The following is a 27,907-nucleotide window of genomic DNA, read 5'->3' as shown; positions in this document are numbered from 1 at the left end:
TTTCTTAATGGTTAAAAAGAAGCCGACGTCACATATAACAAAATCACACGAGTATATTAGAAGTCTTAAAAAAAAGAGAAGTCAAGAATATATATATATTTTTTTTTCCTTGCAATATTCAAAGCAATCGAAATAAAAATTAATTAAAGGTAGAATCGCAAATATAAGCACCGGTGCCGTTTTACATTCGTAATTTGACTTCACTCGGGAAAAAAATAAAGAAGAGAAAAAGAAAAAAAAGCCAGCGGCTATATTGTCACCCTAAAACAGCGTCTTGAAGAGAAAGGTCCCGGAAGGGCATTTTCACGCGTGCCAAAACCACCTCGATATCTCATCATAATCCCCGCCAGCCCTTTTTCCTCCGCCCCATACATCATTTCCTTGAAATCCACGTCACGAGGCCGCGATAACCCAGACCCTACTCGCGCTATAAACCCGCAGCGGCCTGAGATTCCTCCAGCTAAGTTCTCTCTCTTTCTCTCGCCTACCGCATCGCGTCGATCTATATCGATCACGAGCTGTCCCGATCCCGGAATCTGGTAGTGTGAGATTTCGAGTAGGCCGCGCTTCGCAGCGCGGGATCCAAAACCTGTTGCCACGAGGCACCCAGTGGCGCGTGCGCTCGCGAGGGTGCGTCAGGACGAGACGAAAGGGATGTACGGGTGGAGGGGTAGGGCGAGGGAGTAAAAGGGATGGAATCGCACGCGTGTCGTCATGGGAACGTGAGCGGTTCCTGGCTGATGAGCGCGCGGAGAGTGCCGAGACTCTTGTTACCAGCGTGGGTGAGCGGCGAAACGGGTGCGGAGACGGTATCACCCTCTCCCTCCCCTTGCCGCGAAGGACGTCAGGTGCCCGGCGCGCGCTACACAGGGGGGTAGGAAACCCCCGTCGCCCACACAGAGCGCCGACAGTTTCCCCGACCTGTCGAAGTCGGCAGTTCCCGAACTCGTGCCCGTTCCGCGGAGTGTCTCGCGGACTCTCGCGCCTTCCGATGCTCGCCCGCGAAGCGGAAAAGGCGTCTCGACTTCTCGGTTTTTTTCAACACGAGTGATACTTAACCGCTCTAGTGCTAAATTTTAATTGTATCCGTTAATTAATAGAAAAATGTTTCACGGAAATTTTTTTCCTCGAGATATCAAAATATTGCTTGGATAATCAGTGTAAGTTGAGCCTTGATCCTTTCGTTTTTTTTTTTTTTTTTTTTAATTAAAAGTTTTTCTTAAAATATAGTGTTATATCACGGATGTGATATGTAATATAATTTTATTTTAAAGCCATACATTGCTTCAAATTTAAATAACATGATTATTTGTTAAAGAATTAGATGAATACTTTTCAGGAAATTTAAATCTTCAATAAATCTGCTTTTATAAATTTTATTGTTTTTAGAATTGCGTATTTTTAAATTTTATTTTATGGTTGAGAACAGTTAAGGCGCCGAAAAGAACAGAAGAACCTGGCGTGTTTCTACGTTTAAAAAATAACGTTGAGTATCGCGTGTTCCTGACGCTTTTCTGGTTAATTCGGAGTTCGAGGTCGGTGCAATCGTCCATTTTACCATTGCGGGAATCGTAGCGATAAATTCTTCCGAGTGATTACAGGCTTCCGAACTAGCTACTAAAAGACTGGTGCAACTTAGTTTTTATCAGTCAATTTTGTTCGATAGTTTCGTCGTAGTTGGCGATCTGTTAGCCAGTTGTCGAAAATTTAAGACGGTCTTGAAAGGTTTTTGGAGTAAAACGCTCTACACCATGAGCATCCTATCTTGTTTTCCCGACTTAACGATGTTAATCTTGACTAATTGTCCTTTGCCTGGATCAAAGTACGTTTGCGATGAGATGCTCCTCCAAGCTTTTACGCCGTTAATGATCTTACAATTTTAGAAAGGGGAAAGTTACGCTGAAATTGTAACTAAACTGAAATCGTGTTTCTCCGTACGTCTGTTACGTAAAGCAGATAAAACGTATGTTGATTTACCCGTATACATTGAATCCAGCGATTGAAAATTTCTATTACTCGCGTCGAGATAATTTACATCTCGGTTTTTGTTGTTAAAACAAACGAAAATTATATATACGGTGAAAATTACAGCTCCATTAGCTCAACGGAAACGTCGAAGGTTCTCTTAAATTATTCCTTCTTTGGTTGCGCAGAAATTAAGTTCGTCGCTCGGAGTTCGCCGAAATAGATGATTTGATTAAATTCGAAATGTCGACGTCACGCGACAAAGTGCTTTTTCCGGCGTGTGCTCTCGGGGGTGCGTCTTCTCAGTTCTTTGCTCTGCTCTAAATCCAATTTCCGCGATTTGCGAACTGATTGTAACTGATTCGCCGTCGAATAATTCCTATCAGTCCCCTGGATCCCGAGGGGCGCGCTGGTTCCGTCCGAATTCGGAGATTAATTATTATTTCATCATTTACCGAGTGGGACGACCAGCCTCCCGGAAATCATACGAGGTAGGAAGTAAATAACCGCGACAATCGGTGTCTACCTTGGCTGTCGCGTATTCGGACTTTGCGAGATAAAGCCGCGGAAATTAGGCTTTGAATTCGGGCGTACGCAGCAAATTAAAATTTGTTCGATATGCGAGCTCGTAAATTAATACATTGTATTTTCAGCGATAAATTAAAACTGTAGAATAATAAAAATATATTCATCAATTATACACTTATTGTTATACGCTCAATAATTAATGTGCATTAGTTTGACTATCACGTTGTGCGAAATTTAAAACGTACGAGCGCGCGAGATATTCACAATTTCATCGTGCCGTTCATGCGTTATTGTACCTATCAATTTTGTATCTTCAAATGCAACAATTAATAGTATTGACAGATCTTATCGTGTACATTGGCATTTCGGTATTATCATGGTATTTTAACGGTAATAAATACTTTTTAATTCAACCCGAGATTCGCAGCGCGATATACGATTATAAATTAAAACAAGATTTTAAAAAACGGAAGACAGTTTAATGTTTTATCTACCAGATTAATCTTTAGCGGACGTTACGTGAAGTATTCTAATTAATTACCCTCGCGATAACCGAACAAAAAGTAAAAACGGCGAAATACAGCGTGGAGTTGCGTGCGTATCTCGGTCAGAAACGTGCTTTAAAAATCATTCGAGGAGGACTCTCTCTACGGGCTGAATTGGCTCGCACAAAATTGAACACCTGCGTTCCCGGCTATCGGAAGATTTTCGCTTCTCATTAATCTCGTGATAATTACGGAAATGTAACAAGAATCGAAAAGTGATTTGTCACAGTAGTGGATGTTCAATGCCTTTTATTTAGATTACTAGAAGAAACCATGCACGCGTTATTTTTTTTAGAGGCCCTAATTACAAACTACGAAAAAAAAATCATGCGACTTACCAATCTGCATGAGCTTCAGCGGAGTTGTAGTTGCAACCGACTGCGGTTCGTAAAATTATTAAATCGGCGGTGACGACACTTTTGTTGAGTAGTAGTGAAAGCAGCTGCGTCGATCTGTAACAAAAAAAATATATATATAATTTAATAAACGGCAACAATAGAATTGATTATTAGCTAATTTAGGCGTCACACCAATTTTTTATAGTAGATAGGATACGTAGAGCGCGGCAGAGAAAGGGAGACTTGAAGAACTTTAATCCATAAATTTCATAAAATATGCATATACGCTTCTGTTATGCGCAGTAAATTATAATTGTACCGAAGCCGTGGCTGCTAATTTTCCTGAAGAAGTAATCGCTAATGTACGCGAAACTCCAACAGATATTACTGGGTTATGGATTATTACTGTAAGCCGGCGCTCGGAAGTTATTAAATCGGGATTAACGTATTCCGTCGAGTGCAAACGGAATTCTCGCGCGATCAGCGTGAAACGGCGCATAATTTCATCGTGTCCGTCGTAATAAAACGTTTGTCGTGGACATTACGCGGCAGGCTATCTTTTTTATCTTATTATACGACGAGGTTGCAAAATCAGGGCAAACGCGGAAAGGAAATCACCTTGACGCAGCTATCGCCGCGACTTCCCGCGACTCGTCACCGATATACTAACCGGCGAAAGATGTAAGCAACGAACTTGTAATCTGATACTCGTAATTTCAGAGCGTTGTAATTACTTTCGACGCCCTTTTTTTTTCTCTCATCCGTTCTAAGACTTGCTTACATTTTACATTTACTCCAAAACCTGTTAACTAGTAGTTTTAATTTATTTTTTAGAAAAATTATTACGTTATTTAAATGAGAAAACTGTTTATCTGTAGGATATAATATTTTAAATTACTAAGAAAATGAGACGCGATAAAAACTATCGGAGAATACGCGAGTTTTTCTTTTGGAAATTTCTTAGCTGGAAAATGACGTGAACAGCATCACGCTTGCCAGGTGCATTACATTATTTTAATACGAAAATGTCGCACTTTAGCGAAACAGTCCGGGACAAAAAAAACGGGTGATACGTGAATACGTCGCGTACGGTTCGCGGAAAACAGTTAGCGGAAATTGTGATGCAGATTGTGACATTGCGCGCTGTTTGTGAAAGACTTGCAACTTTGTGGAAGATAAACAGTTCACTTTAACGGCCGAACTTTGTCGCCTGCAAATACGTGCAATCGATGACACTTTGCTGAGAGTAAAGTTTCGACAAATCACGTGCTCTTGGAATTTATTCGCGTTTTTCGCAAATATTTTCTTCGCTCGAAAATTGCATTTACGACGCTTCGGTCGTAACGTTTGTCTAGAAGTAAATCCCCATACCACAGCTTTCGAATTTCTCGAATTTCCCCAAAATTCGACGCGTTACTCACGTAAAACTGAGACGCGTACACTTGATGACATCGCGAGCACTTTTTTTCTCCCAGACAAAACGGAAACTTCGTCGCGCTGCAGTCAACGCGTTAATTACCGCGTGCTTTTCCTTCCTAGATACGACCGTACCTAGTAGCAAGAGGGGAAGAATGGGTTTCCTACACGATCGCTCTCTAGAGATCGCACTTCCTGGTTCTTTCTTCGAGATGAAAGGGCTTCGACCTTACCATTCCTTCCAGGCGTTGCGCCTGCAAGGGGTGAGACGGCCGATACGGTCGGCGATCTTGTCGTATATGCGTCGCTGTTCCGTCATCATCTTTCAGTAGGGCGTTTCAGATCGTAGGGCTACCACTTTTCAAGTCGCCTCCGCTTTCCGCAACATTTCATGCCGCGGAGATCGCGATCAATGCAAGAAACGAGAGCCGGGGGGGTAAAAGAGGGTGAATAATCGTGGACCTGACCCTTCGAATTGATGGCAGCCGCTCGGCCGACGAGATTTATAACCGACTATCGTCGCGTTTTAGCTAACGGTCGTGGTTTTAGCGACTGCGATTGTTTTTCTAGAACGAGCGACCCGAATGCGCGCACAGATTTATTCGCGAATACGCTTCGAAAGGTGTTTTTCGGGGCTTTGTTGATTGGCGGTGGGAAAAAAAAAACCCCGCTGCGGGATGTGAGGAAGCGGGGCGTCGCAATATTCGCAATGTTTTAACCAACTTTGATGAACGCGCGCAACTATTTATCGAATAAATGGCCGGAGACATCCGATGGTTTATTTTGCCGTAAGCTTCTGCTTTCGTAGTGGATACAATAACTACGTCACCCGCGCATTCCCCGAGCCGAGGAATTTTTGTGCTCGTAGAAAAAGATAGTTGTACATACATATAGCGCGGAATATAGTTTATTTATTGGAAGACGTATGTATATGCTCGAAGCGGCACAAAGCGTCCCGTGGAGAAGGATGAAGTTAAAATAACGAAACGAATATTTTCAAATTGAATCTGAAAATCGATTTATACCACTGCGGAATGTCAAAGAAATATTTATGGCTTACTTTTGCACGAAAAACCTTTGGATTTACCTTACACATGGTACCTTTGCGGCACCGTGCCGCTGTTCAAGGCATAAAGCATATTATAAACCTAAGGACATTTCCACAAATCCAATTATTTTTTTACAGTTATGAATTATTCACAAAATTGTACAGCTACGTTGGATAGAATTGAATAAAACAGACTATATTCAATCTTTAAACTTTTCCTTTATATTAATTAATTTTTGATAATACTATGACGAAATAGTTTTTATTTATCGCGACAAGTAATTAAAGATTGACCGTTCTTTTGGTAAAATTAAATAGCACAGGCATGTAAAGTGTTTTAGATTGATTTTATACGTCATAGATTGTTGTGGGTATTAATCTGTCGATTATTCGGCCAATAGTAATATGTACGTATCAAACGGAATTCGACATGTTTCAGTGACCGTAACATCGATTAAGGTGTTAAAGGTGTTACGGCGCGAGTTTCGTAATTGGAATTAACTTCGTGCAAGAAAGAGAGAGAGAGAGAGAAAATGTGCACATGTATTTCTCCCAAAATGACGGCTTCGTATTTCAATTATTACATATAATGCCATTATATGGAACGCCTATTCAAAAACGAAATTTGAGATAATCTAAGTTCTCCAGAAAACCGCCAAACACGATGACTACAATGGGTGCTACGGGAAGTTGTTAAATATCCGATTTCCGGCAATAGAAAAATCTTCTTCCATTATTATGCGTAATATAAAAGTCGGCCACTGCGTACATTAAGCTACTTTTGCGGTGCATTTTCGCGGAAACCTAATATCTTCTTGCGGTGTTGTTGTACACGAGAGAGAGAGCGAGAGAGAGAGAGAGAGAGAGAGACGCGTAATTACGTGTTTTGAAAACAAATATTTTCATTTAACAGAAATTACACGCTCCTCGTGCGGTAATAATTACATTAATCAATCGCCGAGAGACCGGCGATGTGCGCTCGCTTAAATCGACGGTGTAACTCGTGACCTATCGAGTTACAGCGTCTCTCCAAGTTGCAACAGTGATCCGGTTTGCGATGCGAAACACCGCACAACACTTATGCTTACGAGCACGACCACATCGTGCCTCATCCATCATGTAACAATGGGGTTTGCCTTGGGAACCCCGACGCGCGCCCGAGATGTATACAGGAGGATTTTCGGACACATGTGTCTTGGGAGTTGTTGGATCTTCTTCGAGAAAGAAAAAGAGCTCTACGGAGATCCCGCACTTGTTTCAAAGAATTTCCTCGGCGGGCGCGGGCGAACTTTGTGTCGATAATATCCCCGAGGTACTGCAAATCGGTGCCCTTCAACTTTACGATGCGATCCACGTATCGCTCGATCCGCGTCTCGCGAGCGCATAACGATAGCATCTTGATAAAAAAGTAGCGTCGTTTCGAGTATCGCGATCACAAATACGAGCGGCAGGAAGAGCGAGCGGTTTAAGTTTATTCCGGCATATTTTCTCATCGACATTTTTGCGAGAATATCGATGAATTGGCGTTCGCATTGTCGGTGGTATGGGACCACGTAAATTCTCCCGTTCACGCCGATTGACTTGCCAAAGACTCTTCGCGAATTACGGTTTATCGTATAAATTGCAAGACTTCTTCGTCGTCCTTATACGTCAAATCCGAGCCGGGGTATCTCATTTCATAGGTAACTCATTTTCACGACGAGATAAAGCCGTGCCGCGTTTGAACTTGCGGAGCATCGCGAATTCATTTCCTCTCATTCCGTCAGTAATATTGTTCTTTTTTTTTTAACTAATTTTATCGCCCTCGCCGTGATATTCACGCTTAACCTGTTTTTAGGAATTATCCGCCACTGAATTCTCGATTTAATGGTAAAATTCTTTGGCGCTTTACGAACATTATCGGAGCTGCATTAATAATTATATCCGCGAGCTCGCGGAATTGGCGTTAACAAATCTAATCCCGGAGCATCGTTTAATCGCGGGCGCGATTTTATTAATTAGTAAATAGCAAAGAATTAGAAAATTCCCCTTTAATTCGCTCAAAGAGCAGAGCATTAGCGACCGTGCGAGAGGTAATAGGCAAACGAGAGCCGCTGTTTGGACCGGCTGGTGTGAATGCGACCGTAGGAAATCGGTTTTTGCTCGCCCGTGCAACGCGAACAATGGGCAATAAAGGCGATAAGAGTTAATTTCATCGGCCGGCGCACGCTGGAGAACGGCCACTCGAGAGCCGCGTGTGTCGTCAGTTTGTGGCGCGAGGCCGGTCGGAGGGAAGAGAAAAGGCCGGCATGCGCCACCGTTCGCATTTGCATCAGTCGCGCGTAACGCAGGAAACGCGTACCGTCGTTCGTTCGTTCGTTCTCTCTCTCTCGCGTCCGTCGCAATTTCGTTCGCCGCAATACGGACGCGTGAACGAGGATTCGCGAACGGGCTAAATTGCGGCCTACAGTGTAACGATCCTTCCTATTATAAATCTCTCGCCAAGTGCGATTTTTACTCGATTAACGTCCGCGTTACATATCTGCTACGAGATGTGATATCCTTATCTCCCACGTCACGACATATGTTAATACACAGCGCCTACACTTCTGGTTCGCAACGGACTTGTAAAGAATCATTAATTTTTAATATTCGCGGCTTAAAAGTGACGAAAGTTAATTTCGATTTCTCTGTTAATATGTGAACGTGATAAATATAATTAACGATATATAATTAAATAATATAATTAACGAGGCTTGCCAAATATTTTTTTTTTTTTTTTAATAGAGGAATATTTTAATCCGCGGCGTATTTTAAAATATATTTCTATTTTACACGGTGCACGGTGATAGCTTTGAATAAAGAAGTATTCATCGCAATAATCCCTACGCGAGCAAATAAATAAATGCATTGACGAACCGCATGGTTATTTCTCGCGCGAGATGGACGAAAATATCGCGTATATTGTAATTAATTGGATTGCGTCTCAATCAATATTTATGAAATCGCTACGCGATAATAGTTCCGCTCGGTTATCGATTAATAACTGAGTAAATCTCATTGTTTTATGTACATTCGCGAATATACTTTTGACGCGAGCGCAAATATTCATCGCAGTATGGCCGCGGGGATGCACACGTCCTATTTCACAATTCACGTGGCGCATTCGTTACATCGAATAATAGACGGTTTATACTTTGCCGAGTTGAATTCCAGATTTAAACCGCTGTCACGACAACTGCATATTACCTACGCCTGTCTTTCATATCATCGTATATGAACTGGGGTGAAACTGCTATAAAACTTACGAAACGTCAAGGCGTCAATCTATCTCTACTTCTGCATTATTTTTCATCACCACGTATTAAAGGTAATGCACTTTTATGCCACAAATACCGTGCCGCGTGCCTCAGGAGGATTTACTATCTATCATTTAAGACAGCGCATTGTTTGCAGCCTGGAATATAAAGATCAGCTTTTCAGCGGAGACTTTTTGGAATCGCTTCGATTGAACGACGCGCGCATTCAGTAATTTTCATCGTTAATTATTTTCGACGTTCCGAGCTATCGGTTTTCCGACTAATTTCCTCTGCGCTCTTTAATTCGCTCCTCATTCGCAGCGCGAACGTTAACCGGAAAGCGGTCTTCTCATCGGTCACCAAACTGGCCGAAGCGATCTATTCCCTCGTAACGGCGAAGAAAAAAAAAAAAAAGGAGTTAAAAAAAGAGCTGTAGAGGGAAAGAAAGAGAGAGAGAGAGAGAGTGAGAAAGGGTGTGAAGCACTTGAACAACGCGTTGCGGCGTCCGGCAAACGCGTCCTGCGGCCGACACATTTTCCATGTCGATGCACTTACCCTCGTGCACCCTCTCCGCGCGCGTTGCACCCTATCCAACGCCGACGACGACGATCTACCCCTCCGTGCGCTGCCCTACCCTCATCTCGTGTCCCGTCACACCTACACACGAACACAAGCACCTTTTTCCTTTCGTTCGTCACCCCACTCATCTACCCTCCGCTCAACTACGAGTGACGACGCCTGTCTCTGGAAATAGTCGCTACAAAGCGACCGTGCATATCGTGCCGTTGACGTGATTCCCGTAGCGCTCTCTTTCATTCTCCTGCCGTCGAAAAAGAGTGGTCGACGAACGGCGGTATCAGAACCAGCGACGCGATGACTCTTTCGGTGGGCGAGCCGACACCGTTCGTCGTAAGATTTTTCTGACCGCGCGGTGAGACTCGATGCAACGAGAGCGCAAGTTTTTAAAAGTCGACGATATTGCACGCGCTACCGAATTGTGCGACGATAACGGACACAGTGCTTTCCGTTTTTCACGGCATTTTTTTCGTGCCATTCGCTTTTTACATGTGTAACGTGAAACCTTATCCTCGTCGCAGTTGCGGGTCTTCATTCAACTCGACCGTTTTTAATAATCGGCTTTTGACGAGAGTGCACTTTCCGGCGGGATATTCGGCCTGCCTAGAACGAAAGTCGCTGAGTTTTATGACCAGCATGCGACGCGACGCAAATCTACGATCGAGTGCAGCAAGCACGCGCAGGAAAGGTTGTGAAACCATTTAATGCGAAATTACTTGATGCAATTTTCTTAACAAGACTTTATAAGGAAAAAAAATATTCAATTTCTTGCCTCGAGAGAATCATCCGCTGAACTGCATATAATTATTTTTTTTATCACTCGTTTTAATCGAATGAAATAATACGTTTCCACCGGGATAAAGTTTCCGAGTTTATTTGTCAACGATAAACGCGTCCGGTTGAAATAAAGAAAAAAAAAAAAAAAAAAAAAAATAAAAAAATTCTTTTATTTCACCAGTCAGGGAAATCGGCAAAAATCGAGCAACCGCGTACAGTTGAACATTGAGCTCGTGACGCACGAAGTGAGACGACAGTTGTCACGGGGGCTATCGCGGTTCAACTGGAAAGTGAAAAATGGTTCCTCGCGCACCTCGTCGTGAGCGCGGGGACACACGTGGATAACTCGGTTGAGCGGTGTACATTACGTGCCGGTGATTGAATATCACGTCGTTGCCGCCACGCGTATTACGACAGGTCTCCCTCGGGAAGAGAAGTGGCACTTTATTCATGTATTATTCGCGGCGATAGAGGCATCGATATACCGATAATCGGCCCGATGCACTACCGCGCTCACTCGAGCGCTCGGGATCCGCGTCGGAGGGCGTGCGCTCGTTAGCCGCTGGGACGTATAAACGGAGGAAGGAAGATTGTAGTCGGGAAGGTATCTCTCTTCGTGCTCTTAACCCTTAATCGGGCAACCTCCTTTCCGATCAAAGCAAAAGCACGCAATCACCTACGTTAATTATCTCGTAGCAAAACTGGAGTTCCCTAATGGTACGAGGCAACGTAAATTTTCTTTTTTCTTTTTTTTTTTTATTTTTTTATTTTTTACTTTGTGAAATTAACCGCTAAGTCATGTCAATCAGCAAATATGTTCTCAAAACGCTATCGCGGAGATAATTTTAATCCATCCCACAATGCGCGGCGTTTAATTTCCAGGAATCGTGCATTGGGTGAAGTGCTTTCGCGTATAATGTATGGTGTAGAATACACCGCCTGACAGAAGGACTGGTAATGAACCACAGGTAGAATGAAAACGAGATATCTCTCTCTCTCTCTTCATCTTCCATATGTAATAAAGGGGTTGTTTGTGCCATAATTTCCAACCCTGTTTGCTTCGGCCGCATCGCGACGCAGAGTAGTAGGAAATCTGGCTCGAAACCAATGATAATCAGGACGTGATAAAGGGTGGTTCGCCACAACTCTCCGGGTTTATCGTGCGCCTCGGGGCGAGTGAATAAAACGCGTTTAAATCATTGTGAGGGCGAAAGGGTTCGTACGCTAATCAACGAGACGCCGGGATGATCTGGCTTCGTTTCTCCGATAAAATCTCGGTTACGATAAATGCGCCGCTGTGGGTGGACAGATTTCCGACGTGGATGATATGTCGATGAACTTGAGTGCTTTAACAATCGACAGTCAGGGAAACGTCAGGAACGGATAATTAACAAATTGTGAAACGAATATGAAGGGTAATATTCCTATTCGAAGAAAGTGCGCGGGTAATTAACGAGCAATTGATGAAAGAATTAATTCAGAAATTTGTTACGAGGATTGAGGTGCGTCGCGACGCTCGCCAGAGGCGGATAAATTAATATTCCATTAGGAACAACGCGTATCTTTTTTTTTGCGCTCAGAAAATCCGACGGGCGAACTTTAACTTTTATTCCAATATTTCACCTTCGTTTTTCCCCTTGCTTGAAAACGGCAAACAAGATGCAACAGCAGAGAGAATTGGGAGCCGGCTCCCAATCCCGTCCCGTTCACTTAACGAATTAGCGTTTAATTCCAATTAGCGTGTACGCCATTGTTGTAACGCCGGGACACCTCGCTGGTTCTCGCGGGAGAGTTTCACAATTTGCACGGTAACACTTTACAGGATTTGTCCGTTTAATTCGATTTATCTCTTCTGGACTGTCTCGGTGGCCGCGTCATTTGTTTGCCCGCGCCGGTCGCTGAATAAACTTTTGTATCTTCTAATTATGCTTCGTACGCCCTCCTCTCGTCCGCAGTTCTCAACAGCGCGGCGTTCACTTTTTCCAATGAAAAACGCGAAATTGTACCATAACTCATCTTGCATTAACCTACTTTTATGTAAGGCAATCGTTTCATTGATCGCCACGCTATTATCCAATTCGCGATAAGCCGTACCGCGGATCTACTTATTTCGATTCGACGAGCGGCAGATTCGGAAATTATTTCTTTCGCGAAATTAATTAGGATATTGTTGTGACGCAATTTATATCAATTGACCCGAGTAGAAATTGATATGTGATATATTTGATATTTGATAATTGATATATGAATACTTTCTTATAATTTATGGCTAGTACCAAGCTGCTCACTAGTTATGAAATATATTTAATCCGCGCGATCTAATTACTAGCTGCAAATTCAGATAAGCTAGATAAATTTCCACTTGGGGACTATTTAATTTTTTTTCTTTTTTTTTTTTTTAATAAAAACAAAATTGTAAATTTATTATAACGTGATTGAGTCGAGGTCGAAATTTTATTTTCCTTTTTAATATTTTCAAAGCAGCGATGTTAACATTTATTTTACATTCTTTCCTTGCATTATTTTAATATAAATTATACCGCGCATATTCGTCTCTTTATATTTAGAAAATAATAATTACACGAACCGACAAGAGAGACATGCAAATCGCTTCAAAATTAAAAGCTTGCTTTAAAAATATTTAAATTTAATTCAGCTTGAGTTACATATAAAAATACAAAAAAGAAAAAAAAAGAACTTGCTTGATTAAAATTATCCGAGTAATTTTTATTTGACAATCCCTTACTTAGTTTGTTAAATTATTTACGACCGTAATCTTTTACGTTCTTCAAACGAATGAATAAACCGCGCGGTTAATATCTGTCGGGCAAAGAGTTGATGTTCAGACTTTTATGTAGACTATCAATTACGTTGCATTGGTCAGACGTGACCGTCTAAGAACGTGATTAACGATTTAGTTGACGAGTAAAAATGTGAATTTCGTGTCCCGACGTGCCGTGATGCATCCGATGCGCATCCGATGTTCGGCGTGAGACTACGTGCTACGATATACGTGACGTACATATGCGTGTGCAGCGTGCGCACGTGTACGTAAGCCTCGCGATCGCACACTATGCTCCTGCGTCGTAAACGGTGGCGACCAGCTGGACGGTAAACGTCTCCGAGAACATCCTGACGTTAGAGAGGACCGCCGGCGGCACTTGTTCAAACGTTGTCACACACGTGGAAGCGTAATGAAAGCACGTGTCGATCGTTCACAGCTCGGCGTCATCACGCCTTGAGAAATGTTAACGAAATACTTCAGCTTCTTCGCACAATTTGTGCTAGAGCGAGGATCGATATTAATTTATAAAACAAGTGTGTAAAGCGTTATCGGAACTTTTTGCCATCGATACCAATTTTTTATCGCTCGATACGCGTTTATACGACCGCGGTTTGCGATTGTTCGACGTTCCGCGCTTCTCCGAAGAACTTGAGCTCGAAGTTGGAGCTCTTGACATGCGGGGTGAATGGCGTTCTTCGCGAAACTCTCGAATTCCGAAGAGAGGTTCTTATGCGTCCTTCGCGTTGCCATCGTTCATCATTTCTGCACGTTTGCACTCGTCACGCAGCGTATTTCGACTTTACCGGTGCTCCCGTAGTCGACTTCCCACAGTCTTCGCTGAGAATCTGCGTTACATTATTCCGGACCTTAAGAGCTCCATTATGGAAAGAAGGAAATATTAGAATATCCTATATGAATACGTTCGCATCTGTGACGAATGTTTCATGCGCTTTAAGGGCTTATTCGACCCGCAAAAATACACTTTCAATAATAAATTTGTAAAGAAACGAAAACATTTTTTTTTTCTTAATATACCTATATATTCCGAGCTTCTTTTTGTAAAAAAAAAAAAAAAAGTCGAAAAGTCGGATATTTACCTTCTATCTTTCCCTCGTATAAATCTTCGGAAATTTACAATTTCAACACCGAAGACAAAAACCGGATGAGTTCTATTTTGAAACAAAATTCTAGTTGAGTGCTAATGATTGTAACGGAGATGGGATCTTTTATCTTTAGAATTCTTTTTACTTGTCTGCTTTTCATTTCCAGCGTCCGTCGTAATATTCCAATTAAGAATATCACTCTTTTACGGTTCTAGAATCGAAAACAATGAGACATTTATTCTCCGATCGATTCGCGTCGGAGTGTATCAGTGTATACGTCTATGAATCTCACACGAAGCCGTCAAACTCGCGCCCGAACGGATCACTCACGCCTTAGTAGCTCTTCTATTAGCTGTTGATTCTTCACTCAGGCAGACGCTATCCCTTCTCAATTAGCATAATGTACCCGGGCCCTACATATTCATCTTGCCGCGCATTAAGTTTGCTCACACCGCATCGTACCGCATGTATCGTATTATACGTAGAAAGTAGATCGTTCGATAAAGTCGCTTAATTTCGGAGTACCTCGTGACATTTTGGCTCTCATCGCGGAAGAAAATTATCTTAACGAGTTCCGCGATAGCATCGCGTGAACGCGAACACACGCACGATTTCTACAGGCATCGCCCCGAGCGACAGCTGTCTCTTCGCAAGGCGCTTGATATTGCAAAATATATCGTATATCTGTTAATATATTAAGCCGTTCCGCTCGTTAGCCCGTTCGACATCGCTCTGTGTCCACCTCTCTGTAATTGAATATCGAATCCCTTGTCGATATCGATCTGCGCCAGCCGACGTCCGTGATTTGTTAAACGTCTAAATTGACTCGACTGTCACGTTTGAGCCGAGCGCGATCGAGAGCGCGGCTCTCTCGCGTGGACCTCGGAAGCTGCCCCGCGGGCGCACCCATCCATTCCTGTGCTCGTACTGATAACGACGCGGTGATATACAGCTGCGGATTATAGGCTAACGTAATGTCGGGCTTTACATACATGTTAACGCGGCCATTCCGGCGGTAGCTCGGCATCTTTCTGAATATAACGTGTTCTTAACGAGGCGTTCCGTCCGCACGATAAAATTTTCATTACATAACTCCGTGACATTTTTATATCTCAAATACGCACTTTTTTTTTTATTAGTAGCGACTCGAGATTCAACGCTATAAATATCCGTATTGCCGGAAGATATTTATGGCATTTTTATCCCTCATTAATAACGAAGGCGTACGGCTTGTTCAAGAGAAACTTATGTTACTGACCTGTCGATGGGCTTACTTTGAGGATTGTTTGAAGGTTGTTAACGGTAGCTTTACGGCGATCGATATAGTTCTCTCGTATGCCCGTGGTGTGTTGTACTTTAAAGAAGGATACGCGGCTCGAGTTTTATTTGTATGCAATTGTATCTAATTTTTGGGGCAAAATTCGTTTTCCTTTGAGCTCGCGGTTGGATTTAGATACGAGAATACCACAATTATGCCGTAAAAGCGAAACTTTACGCGGGAAAGGAAATGTTCAACGCGCGTAGAATCCACTGCCGCTTAAATCATAATATTGTCCTCGGTGGCGAGGAAAACGCGGAATGCGGTAGAACGCGAGTGCGCCACACGGTAGCTGCATTCCCCAGGCCGACAATTTATGCTTCCCCTTATTTTTTCGCGGCCTATAAAGTTCTCAAATCGTAGAATTAAAGCCGCGTCGCGCCGTCTTCCTGCACGAGACAAGGTTACCTCGTGTTTCCGCGGAAATCACGAAGTTTGCGGTCTATAAACTTCAGTATAAAGGGAACATTTGCGCGCGTTAAATAAACTTACGTAAAATATGAAATACCTTCCACGAAGTCTTTGAAACCCGGAAAGAATACGAGATGCGGAAAATATTTCTCTTTCGTTTCCACTTTTACTTTTTTTTTTTTTTTAATCTACATTCACGCTCTCGCGAACTCATTTCGCCGCGTCGGCCGACGTCCGCTGATAAGCGTTCGATCATCGGTAATAATTACGTTACTTTCCTTCTTGTCAAAAGAATGCGCGCTGGATTCACTTTCGTTTATGGAGAAATGATAAAGTTGATGAAATGAACAGAGGTTGACTGCGTGGAAGTATGTGACGCGCGACAGGTTCGGAGTGACGAGCAAAAAGAAGCATGATCGAGAATCACGGAAAAATCTGTGAAAGAACCAGTTTCTCGCGGAACGAGTCGGATAAGAAGCCGATCCGACGTTTGTTGCATTAATATGATTTAAAGCGATAATTATTGCGTACGAAACGACCCGAATGCCGTGCGCACTGCAAAGGCACACTCCGAATTCTTGAAATCATATTAGTTTATACATTGAGGTACGAAGAACTTTTCCGTATACCTTGAAAATTAAAATGTCCGCGTTTCCAGCAAATAATGAAAAAGAAAAAAAAAAAAAAAAGAAAGAGTTGGACAAATCAATAGGAACATTATCGTTTGAATTAAATCAAATACGAATTCTAAGATGGAACATTTTCAAGCGACATAACATTGCTAAATGTCACCATGATTTGTAGATCGACAAATAATCCCGTCAATATTTTAATTCGACAATGATATTAATTCTCGTTGGCGTTTTAATTTTAAAGCAATAACTCCCGTCGACGTTTCAACTTTAAAATAATAATTCTCGTTAATATTTTAATTTTTTTTTTAAATAATTCTCGTAATTATCTGATAATTAAGCGACGCTGAGGTACAGTCGTCGTAATTTCGAAACTGACAATTTTCTCTCGTGTCAAAGAACACAAGAGTTAAGGCTTTAATTATTTGCGTAAGCAGAATGCACGGGGCGAAACACGTGAAATGTAAAATCTATACGCGGGACTATCGATTATGTAGCCGTCATTTATCGTTAGCAGCCAGATTTGTCTATGTCAATCGGTCGTCGGCGTGGCGACGCACCTACCGAGGACTGTGTCAGCCGGCGTGTTACGCGAGTGATTTATGAAGAGTACGACAGAAATTACGCGAGCAACTCTTACCTGCTAATGCGGGGTGTGGTCGCCTCTCTGACTCTCTCTCTTTCCCTCTCATTACGCAACTTGTCGGCCTAAGTGATTGACTGCATTTCGCGTTGCACCTTTCCATCAGGAAGTGCAGGTGGCTACGTGGATTCGCCGTTGTCGCGTCAAATTGCGATTCTTACCTTCGGTCTGTAACATTTAAGAGGTAATTAGCGAAGTAAGGACGTAATCTCTGTCAAACTAGAATTCAAGCCCGAGCTAAGTTATCGCTTGGTATTTTCCTAAGCGGCCGACAATGCCGGTAATTAAAGTTGTGATATATTATTAGAGCTTGCTATACGTATTAATAAATATTACGAGGGGATATAATTAAAAGGTATGAATTATATATATATATATCCGAATTTGCTAATGAATACGATCACAATGAATTGATATAATTAAATACGATCGATCACTTATTATGACGTACGTGTTTTGCGCGCATAATAAATAAAATATACGTGCAATGCATCCTTGTATTTACTTTATATTTCATTTATTGTTTGTAATATTTGTGTCGGATCGAACAGCCGTGTAACATTACACCTCGTTATCGGCAAACAACGTGTTTCGCAACAGTAGTACATTAAATTGACATAGATAAATGTTAATGCGACTTAAACGTCAACTGCCGACGGATTTATTGCAACGTTTGCATAATTGGTAGATGATCAAGTGATCGATCAGACTGACAATTGCAATTAATTTCTATTCACGTCACATTAACGGTCACGTGGTCGATTGAAAATTATCACATAATATATGTAAATTTACATATGAAATGCGACATTTTGCCATTTACCCGAGAGCAAATATTATTTTCCGCATTGACGAAATTCTCAAATATATCTGTATTTTCACGCGTTTTCTATCCCACGTATAAATTATTATTATTTTACGCACGTTATTTTATACGTCATTTTTTTTTCTTTTACAACAAGTACAATAACTTCTAAAATAATTAGTGAAAAATGCATTTACAACGTTTAAATAGATTTGCGATAAGGAAACTTGAAATACAAAATTTAAGACGTAAAGTATCTTTTACGACGTTATTCGACGTCCGTCCGTTTAAATTGATAGCGTATATTCGCTAACATAAATATATATTTTTGTTAAAATATTAAATCTGTAACGGCATAATGGTATACATATTCTTCCATTTGGATTAATATTCCAACGAGGATCGGCGCCCGACGTGACACGATGGCCAGCTCGAGCTTTTAAAATTCGGCAATAATTTTCACCGAAACAACACCCGAATCGCGGGACACGCGCACACATGCGTAAATACCTGTATTTATCGCGACGGTATCAATCAGAGATCCGAATTCGTGGTCGGGCAACCACAATAGATTTCGGTACGTCACATCGAGATTAAATCAACAGGCCGTACGAGCTTTAATTCTGTTTCTGCATCTCAATCAGTAACTGCCGCCATTAATAAACGGCAAATAAATCCGTGTTAGAACACAACTGTGTGACGTTTGCGTCTCGCTGTTTTTATTTCTCTCACTTTTTTTTTTTTTTTTACCAAATATGAATTTTGTAGTAGTAATAACTATTGAATAAATTACTTATACACCGAAGGGCGTTTTCTGCGACCACAACGGCTAGCGTACGTGACCCTAGGCGGCAAAAAGGCAGAGAATAAGATAACGGGGGGAAATCAGTCTTCGGCAATCCGACCGGCGCGGTACATACATGCGGCATATGTGAAACTCGACGAAAATTGTATCTCTATACGTAAACTAAAAAGAATATTGGCATATTTTTCATAAAATTTTTGCTAATTACAGATATCATAGTTTCAATACATTTTTCTCGTTTAGAAGGATGTTTTTTTTTTTAATCTTCTCTTCAAAAAATTTAAATCATTAACTTTATTTAAAATTCGATGGAAAACGACGAATATTTCATTTTTATACACTGAAATATAAATTATAATAGTTTCAATGTTCTAAAATATGTATCTTTTGAAATCAAGTTGAAATTGACAGTACTTTTTTTGTTATAAATTGTTTAAAAAAAAAAATTTTAACATAATGCGTTTCTTAAAAACGTGAACTCAATAGCCACGCTTAGCTTTGCAGCTAGAGTCGTTGGCATCGCGTAGTACTTCGAACAAAACGGAGAGAGTCGTAGGTTCGAATCCCACTGCTGTCGTAGGTAAACGAAGATAGAAGGAGGGAGAGACTTCTCTGTTTCTTGCATAAAGAAATTTCGTGCAATGATGAAGATTTTAACGTTTACTTGAGGTTTCGACGGTGTCCACGTTGATCGTCGGAACCCGTGATTCCACATTCAGTCATAGTTACTCTGAGCACGGAATTTCATAAACAATAATTTTGTGTGCGTTAATTATCAATACGGTGATATTAAAAGGCGAGAATGCTATTTAATATTTTGTCCTATACATTACAATTTGTACGTCTTATCTAAAATTATAACGTCTTTACACGAGTTGTCAAAATTTAATACTATCTCGATTATCAGCTAAAAAAAAAAAAAAAAAAAAAAAAATGCAGATACGCGTATGGCATTTGTTAAATCGAGGAATTCGGATTTCGAGAGAAAACTGATCCAAGTTGAAATAGAAACTGTGGAGTGGATTAAAGCAATCGATGAATGGGAAAGAAAGTGCCAAGAACGCTTGGCGCAATCAACGCGATAATTAGCATGTTAATTAGCAACGTTTGCAACGGCAGCGTCTTCGCGAATTGACCTTTCGCGGACCGACCTTAAACTTCGCACTTTCCTTCTTCGTTCAGACCGGAAGCAACTACATCAGCGTTATCGCGCTGGTAGTTGCCCTGCGCCTGCACGGCCGATGCGCCCGTAATGTCCAATGGCACCCTTGGAAAGGGCGTGATTAATTCCCATAATGGCCGCTGCGTCGACTTAATGAGCGCGCTTTGTTGGACGGTCGTTGGCCGTCAGCCGCGCGGGAGAAAAATGAAGGGCGACACTCTCTCGCGGAGACAAATACGACGCCTTCAGCTTGCAGACGTTGTAGGTGGCCACCGACTTTGATAAAGCAGCTTTTCGTCATGACTAAGCGCAATAAATGTTATCTAACATCTTCGCTGAATCAGAAAGCCGTGCGATCAAAACTTATAACTGAAAAACTTCTCTCGTTATAACGAGACGCCCTTTTTTTTTTTTTTTTAATTATTTTTTTTCACGTCACAGTCTTGTCGCTCTATCGAAAGATGAAATCGCGCTGCATAAGACATTTTCGTCAACTTTTAGGATACAGGTGTAAACGCGATTGGCCAATAAGCCTCTCGCTACTCCGCAGAGATGCTTTTTGCCTTATCTTATCTACATCGTCGGGTCGTGAGGCGGTATGGCCGGCGTGAATTCGTTTCCCGTGTCTTTTATTTATGTCTTTGAATCTACGAGCGGAGGAAAAGAGATTCCCGACGTGCGCAAAATCACGCGAAGCGAATTAATTTTTTATTCGTTACTGCTATCTTAATCGTGGCGCAGTAAACAATATGGCTAATTAACGCGAGAATTTTTGATTGATTCAGATAGAGAAAACTTTTCTTCTTTCGCTATAAATATTTTCAATTTTTTCGGAGCGGTACGAGCGTCAATATTTTTTTCTCTCAATTCTTTTTCTTTTTTTTCCTTCACGCTTCGTTGGGAACATTCGTGGTGTTCTCGCTACGTCGGCACGTGTCGAGAACTTCATGTGAGTTGCCGCGATCGTGCTCGAAATCAGCCCGAGTTCAACATCCTTCTTCTACTTGGCAGCGCCAGGTAAAGGCGCTTACACAAAGGCATCGGGTTACATCAACGTGGATCTTCCGCCTTTATTATTCCACGTGAATTCTTTATCGTCCATCTATGCGATTCGAAATACATTACACTTACTCGCGCGGTGCACGTATCAACGAAATCTGACGTAATACATCTCGCAGCAATATACCAATCGTTCTCGTAAAAAAAAACCGCGCGTAGCTAATCAGTTTAGATAAAAAAAAAAAGTGGTTTTAATATTCAAAAGAAGTACTAAGATAAATACGTATATGCGTACAATATACTATATGTAATTCGACACTTCGTAATTAACAAATAATTTGTTATTTGATAATATATCAGTTACTCGATGTTATGCTAATTATGTGACGGCGGAATGTCACCGTCGAAGTCGGGAAAGTTGAATCGCATGGGCGGCATGGAGAGAAGCGTGCCACCGGTGCGTGACGATGCGTGACGCAATTCGGAGTCATGAGGGGGTCACGCGAGAAGATGGTGTCAGTAACCGGCGCAGTATGAGCGCGGGCAATTCATTCGGCGGCCTGATTAATTGCGCCGACATAGATAATTAATCGTGCCGAGCGATCGTGACGTGCGGCTCGCGACCGCCGGGCGGTCTCGTTTTCTCTTCGGGAGCGTTGTAAAAGGGCGCCACTAGTCGGGTTCACATTACGAGACCTTTTCGGCACCGGTTACGGGCGTAGGTGGGCCCAAAGCGGTAGGCTGGGCCTGCCAGCCTCGAGTCTGTACCACAATCCGGTTTTCTCAGCGTGGCCAACGTCTCCGGCGAGACAATATATCTGTACGAGGACTATCTCCGCGTTCAACCTTCGAGGAAAGCTTTAAAGAAATTTCCTGCGAGAAGGGCAATTCTCGCGCACGAAGGTTCCTTCCGCATTTGAGTAGCCGTGGATGATTAATCGTTACAGCGCGGGAGAAATTTTTGTCAAATTTTTACGCGTTTTTTTTTTTTCGCGCCGCACATATTGTATTGTTGATTATTGGAATACCCGCGGTGCGTTCGAGCGTTAAAATATTCAAAATCCGAGCCGCCGGCTTCCCTCAAAACGCTGTAAATGGACGGTTTAGAGTTCCGGCCACCGAATGTAATCACCGAATCGCCCGAACGGTTTTCTCTCTTTTCCACGATTGCATTACCGCGAGATCGCACGTGTCCGCAGTCGCACATCAAGCGAATTGCATCGCGCTGTTTCGTGCTCAATGAAGCCGGAAATGACCGGATGGTCAGGTGCAAGCCCCTAGCGCTTGCCGAGAGTCCAGTTTCGACAAGTGTCGTTTGGCAAGCGAACGGGAAAACATCGGAGGAGACGTAATGCATTGAAATTATCGGACCGAGCTGAATCGCGTGACGGAATCGCATCTCTTGGGAATTGCATGCACTCGCAATGCGGCGTTTTCAGCGTCTTGCGCTTACATCTGGCAATAAGAAGCGCGCTTTATTCCTGCTAGATGTACGAGTTACCGTTCGCCAGCGGGGAAACGAAAGCTTTTTACTTCCTATCGTTGCCGAGACGCGCGGCGAAAGGTGTCGTCGTCGCGCGACTTTACTGCCGCGAACGAATAAAAAAACTGGAGACAGGGCACGATGTCGTATCGCGCGATAATAAAAGCTAGAAAAATCATCGATATTCGAAAGCACAAGTTGCCAACTCGGATTATTTTAGGCTCCGAAAATTTTTCTCTGCCGGGGGGGAGATTTCGACGGTCTCGCGCCGTAAAACGATTGCCGATATATCGATTCGCGAGGGGATGGCTCGAGCCAGAGATGAATCCGCAGATGGTCGACGAGCTTTTCACCTCTCGGAGCGCATTCGGTTTTGTTACGAGGCCGATGAAAAAACTCGAGGGCACCCGTATTTCAGAGTGTTATACGAGGTTTCGCGACGCGACACGCGTGTCCGTTATCATCAGATAATGGCGATTTACGAGAAACGTAAAAGAGGGCAGATGTAGGTCCGTCGGACCTACCTGGCGAGCCTCCATTAGAATCCCGACGTATTTTCTTCGCGCAAACTCACCTCCTCCTCGGCTTCAGGTTTAGGGATGTACGTGCGAAGTTGCTTTGTTATCGCGGCGGACCCTGTGTATCGCGAACGAACTTGTAATTGCAGCCTCGGTCTGGCTTTGCAGTAACCCAGCGGAAGACGACGTCAGCTTCACGAGGAGAGAATTAAGCCCCACGAAGATTTAATCCCGCGCGAATCCACGTCGACGCTGACGTCGTTGCGCGACGCGATAATCTCGCAGCTTTTTTTTCCGCGAAGCGCAGAGAGGAAAGCCCTTCGTCAGTTTCAGGTGGACGCGCAGTAGCGCGAACGGAATTTGTCGCTCCTACCCTGAATCGCGTCGATCCTCCCGGAGAAGTTCGCGGACTAGTATGACTGACGTTCTCGTGTTTTTCGTGAATTCATTAAAGCCCTTTGCGCGCTTATCGTAACTGGCTTACATACGCGGTGCGCTCGAGACTTTGTGCCGGCACGGCGTGTGAGGTATTGCTGTCCGTTGGATCGGTGCTGCTTGCCGTAGCGAATTACACTTTTGTTCGTCAAACGTCGGGATGTTTCAATAATTGACGCGTCGACGATCAAAGGGAATACTTTTCTTTTTACGCTCGCTAGCCGGATTTTTGTTTAATATTCAAGAAGTCGCGCGCGACTGTTCGCGAGGACAGTGCAATTTTACACGCGCGAATTTTCTAACGCGGTATTTTCTTTATGATTATTTCAATAAAGTAAACGGTTATATCGTGAAGATTTATTTTAAAAATTTGCATGAATTTAGGTGAGCCTACTCCTGACGGTATCGCGGTACTATCCGCGTGTTCTCTCGATCGCACGGCGCTTCATTCTCGCTAGAGTAAGGACCCATCGAGAGAGCCGGGTCGCATTTACGCGATTCGAACGGCGGGACCGTACTTTCACTCGATCGCTTGTCCGGTACCGCGAGCTCTCGCCGCCGCAGACGCGAAGAGAAGAACGCTTGGGACGCGGGGCGACGCGAGGAGAGAGAAGAGGCTTCGTGCAGAAGGAGAAACGCAAGAAGAGGAAGTACGCGCACGCACTCGCGTACACGCATACGTGCGAACGAAACGGAACGAGACGAATCGAGTGGGCGCTCGCGAGCGGTCAGGGAGAGGTTTAGTGACCTCGTCGTCGTCCTAAGGAGAAGCAGAAGGAGTAGGAGGACGACGACGGGCACGGCACGAGCACGACGACGCCGAGGCGCAACGAGACGACAAGGAGTGGCCGAGAAGAAGAAGAGCAAATTGGTGCTCCCGGCACCAGGAGCTTATGAGCGCCGTGGAGGAAACATTACGCAACGCGTCGAGGCGCAGCAGACACGGGTCGCGCAGCACCGGCACCGGCAGCTCGAGCGGTGCCGATTGGTCCGCGGCGGCTGCACGGGGTCCGGCCCAGCCGACCCCCGTTGCTGCGCCGGCTTCCACCTTCCCTGGCAGCTCGGCCAGGCCCCAGGATATCGTGGGCCCGACCAGACGCCAGTCTTCGCGCGACAGCGTCGACTCCGCCGGCCAGCACACCCCACCTGATCACGCGGACCTTCTCTTCAAGGTCCTATCTTGCTCCCTGATATACGTATTCTTCTTGCGCTCGCTCACCTCGCGCGCCACGATACGCCGAGTACATTTGTTGCTTTTCTTGCATCTCTCGCGCGCCAACCGCGACCAATCCCTCGGTGGTCGCGTTTCCTCACCTCCCGCGATAAAACGTAGTCTTATTATTTTCTTTACTTTATTCTTATTTTATTTTATTTTATTTTAATATTTTGTTCTTTGGAAACTGCAACGGTATTTTTAATTTTTATTCTTCATTAATTTAAACGATCCGTAAGTCGAGATACTTCGCTCTTCTCTTTTTATCCCTCGTGCGGAATTAGCTCGAGGTTTGAAATCATCGCGAGTAGATGAGCGAGCGCGGAATGAGAACGAAACGATTACTTGAACCCATCGTTGCTCGGTACAGGTGATGCTACTTGGTGACAGCGGCGTTGGGAAAACCTGTCTTCTCACGCGTTTCCGCGACGGCCGCTTCCTGTCGGGAAACTACATAACGACCGTTGGCATTGACTTTAGGGTGAGACTTCAGGGTTATTCCGCCTTATTTGTAACATATAAAGCCGGTGAGCTCGCCGTTGTATAACGAGAGATACGTTGCTCACATTGGACGACGGTATTTTCGTGATTTAATAAGGCTGGCGCGCGTGGACTCGCGAAACTTTATATAATATGTGAAATACGAAAGTACTAAAGAAATGTATTTTTTCACCTTTGCAGAACAAAGTTGTCAACGTCGACGACACGCCGATCAAGCTGCAGATATGGGACACAGCCGGCCAGGAAAGGTTCCGAAGCGTGACGCACGCTTACTACCGAGACGCGCACGGTAAACTCTTCTTTTTTTTTTCTTTTTTTTTTACATCATGAATCTACCTTGATTCAGTAAAGGGCAGACTTGATGTAAATTAATAAATTGGCTCGTTTCACGCAGCGAGATAATGAGATGTGTCTCTCCCAGCGAGAGATGACGCGCTTTCCAGCGACGGGTATTTAATACATGCTTGGTTTAATCGAGAAGCTGCGCTCTTGACGGCAATTATGAAGTACGGAATTTTAATCCAATTACTGTTATCAATCGCCTCGAGCAAAGTATTTTAGATTCCCTCTTGAACTTTTCGTAATTCACGAATTCGTTGACCGAATTAAAATCGACTTTTCATTAATAAGAAAAAAAAAATAGATAATTGGATCGTACGTATTTTATTTTAACAAATTTTCAATAATTTAAACGTAATTAATTAATCTTACGTATATTTAAATAATATTGTAATTTATTTAATTTGATGAAACGTCGGAATATGTATTATTAACTTCTGCCGCGAATTTTTTTAATTATTATTTTCTTTTTTTTTAATTTTTGGATTTTTTCTCCAAGACTTCTCTATATCAAATTGGTTTTGGGGATTGGGAGTTTGAGACTTCTTGCGCGTGTAACAACGAACTTTCCGTGCAGCAGCGTTACATTGGCACGCCTCTGGGGAAATCTTAATTGCTCGACTTGGCTGTTCACACTCGAATCCGAAATACGGTCCGCTTTCGGGCTTGAAATGATCAATTTGGAGCGTTACCGCCATCGCTCGCGGCGAACTCGACTTTACAATGCATGAGCCATTCGTAACTTCGTAGCCCGAACCTTAGCACGATTTTGTTGCCCCGCCAGTTTTGGCCAGGTGCCAAGCTCAACTCGCGTATACAGATACGGGGAATGGGTTGCGGAACGACTGTCTGAAGATGGAACTCATTGCTTATCCGTCTCCGCGAGTTTTGAAGTTATCGTGACAATAAACACCGCGTCGCATCTCAACTTCGGAAGTAATCATTCCGGCCGAGTGAATTCGACAATAATTAGACGCGTCAGCTACCTGGGAGATTAGATAGCGACCATTGAGATCGCGTTATAGAATTAAGACGCTCGAAGTGAATTGTTTGTATAATTTGCATTTGTTTAAAATTGAAATTTATACGTGAAATAATTGAATATTCGGGCTAGAAGTTTAAATAGACTAGAAAAAATCATGCGCGCGATACGCGCGCGCTATTTTTTGAGAGAATTACAAACTACAAAAAAAAAAAAGAAGAGACAAATTACACAACCGTATGTTCCAGCACTTTTGCTGCTGTACGACGTGACGAATAAGACGAGTTACGACAACATTAGAGCTTGGCTAAGCGAAATCCGGGAACACGCGAACGAGGATGTCGTCATCATGCTGCTGGGTAAGTCACGTTTATATTTATGGGTTCCGTGCTGATAAATCTTGCCCGGTTTTGGGATCCTCACGTTTAAACGGGCTTCGATCTCCCGAAAGCTAAACTTCAGAAATAAGGGCCGCAATAATGGTTAAGCTCGAGATAAGAGCGCGGGAGAGCTATCTGGATGACCCAGATTTGATTTCGACGACATCAGCCAGATTGTCCCTAGCTGATATACATCAGGGTATCGAATCGGATTTAAATCAGAGATTGAGGACTAGCGCGAGCCGGAAAAGATGAAATTCAACATCGCAAGCGTTTTCGCTCGATGCAATTTGGACCGTTTCGAAAAGCAATTAAGGTAGATCTTTGCGAGTCGAGCCCGCCTAGAAAATGCAGTTTACCATAAAGAGAATATAAATATTTTCGACCTCCCGCAATTTCGCGTGTAATTTTTCGCCTTCAATTCATCGAAATTCAATTTTTCGACGTACCGAATGTACTGTCGGCCACGCAAATTGACCTTAATTGCTCACGGGCTCAGTCCGTATTGCATCGACCGAGAACTCCTATTAGCTTCGTTATAGAAAAAGCTGAATATTTTGTGATAATTTACCTTCTCATTGCTGTATTAAATTGCAGGTAACAAGTCGGACTGCGGGACGGAGCGTGTCGTTAAGCGGGAAGACGGCGAGCGATTAGCGCAGGAGTACAAAGTGCCGTTCATGGAAACGTCTGCCAAGACTGGCCTCAATGTTGATTTGGCGTTTCTTGCTGTTGCCCGGTAAGATCTTAATAAAATCTGCGAATACAGAATAAGATTTTTAGCTAATTTCACATCACAACAGCAATGTTAATGCTTTATTAATGTTTATTAATTTAATTAAATTGTTTCTCTGAAGAGAGGAATATTTTTTGCAGATTAAGAATAAATGAAATAAATATTAACGAAGTTTTGAAAAGCGTT

General features: G+C 43.1%; 1 protein-coding gene and 1 long non-coding RNA gene across 8 annotated transcripts in view; one reads left to right on the top strand and one right to left on the bottom strand.

The window, feature by feature from the left end:
• Positions 1–27,907, top strand: part of LOC139102570 (ras-related protein Rab-37) — a 119,224-nt gene that overhangs the window by 89,187 nt on the left and 2,130 nt on the right. For 5 of the 7 annotated variants that reach the window (XM_070656569.1, XM_070656570.1, XM_070656571.1 and 2 more), the window contains 3 exons: positions 25,465–25,573; positions 26,854–26,964; positions 27,583–27,724. In XM_070656569.1, coding sequence (XP_070512670.1) covers positions 25,465–25,573; positions 26,854–26,964; positions 27,583–27,724 — 362 coding nt within the window. Of the gene's footprint in view, positions 1–23,926; positions 24,743–25,153; positions 25,265–25,464; positions 25,574–26,853; positions 26,965–27,582; positions 27,725–27,907 lie in introns of those variants that run through there. The other 2 variants (XM_070656574.1, XM_070656576.1) reach the window with 2 other exon arrangements.
• Positions 1,587–27,656, bottom strand: LOC139102571 (uncharacterized). The gene is made up of 3 exons (XR_011545727.1): positions 27,557–27,656; positions 17,361–17,531; positions 1,587–3,490 (listed from the first exon to the last, which is right to left on the bottom strand). It is a non-coding gene; the product is annotated as an uncharacterized lncRNA (long non-coding RNA).

Source organism: Cardiocondyla obscurior, linkage group LG05 (assembly GCF_019399895.1).
Source record: "Cardiocondyla obscurior isolate alpha-2009 linkage group LG05, Cobs3.1, whole genome shotgun sequence".
In the NCBI taxonomy this organism is placed as follows: domain Eukaryota; kingdom Metazoa; phylum Arthropoda; class Insecta; order Hymenoptera; family Formicidae; genus Cardiocondyla; species Cardiocondyla obscurior.
Note: the sequence above shows the minus strand (reverse complement) of the source record. Positions and strands in the feature narration are given on the sequence as shown.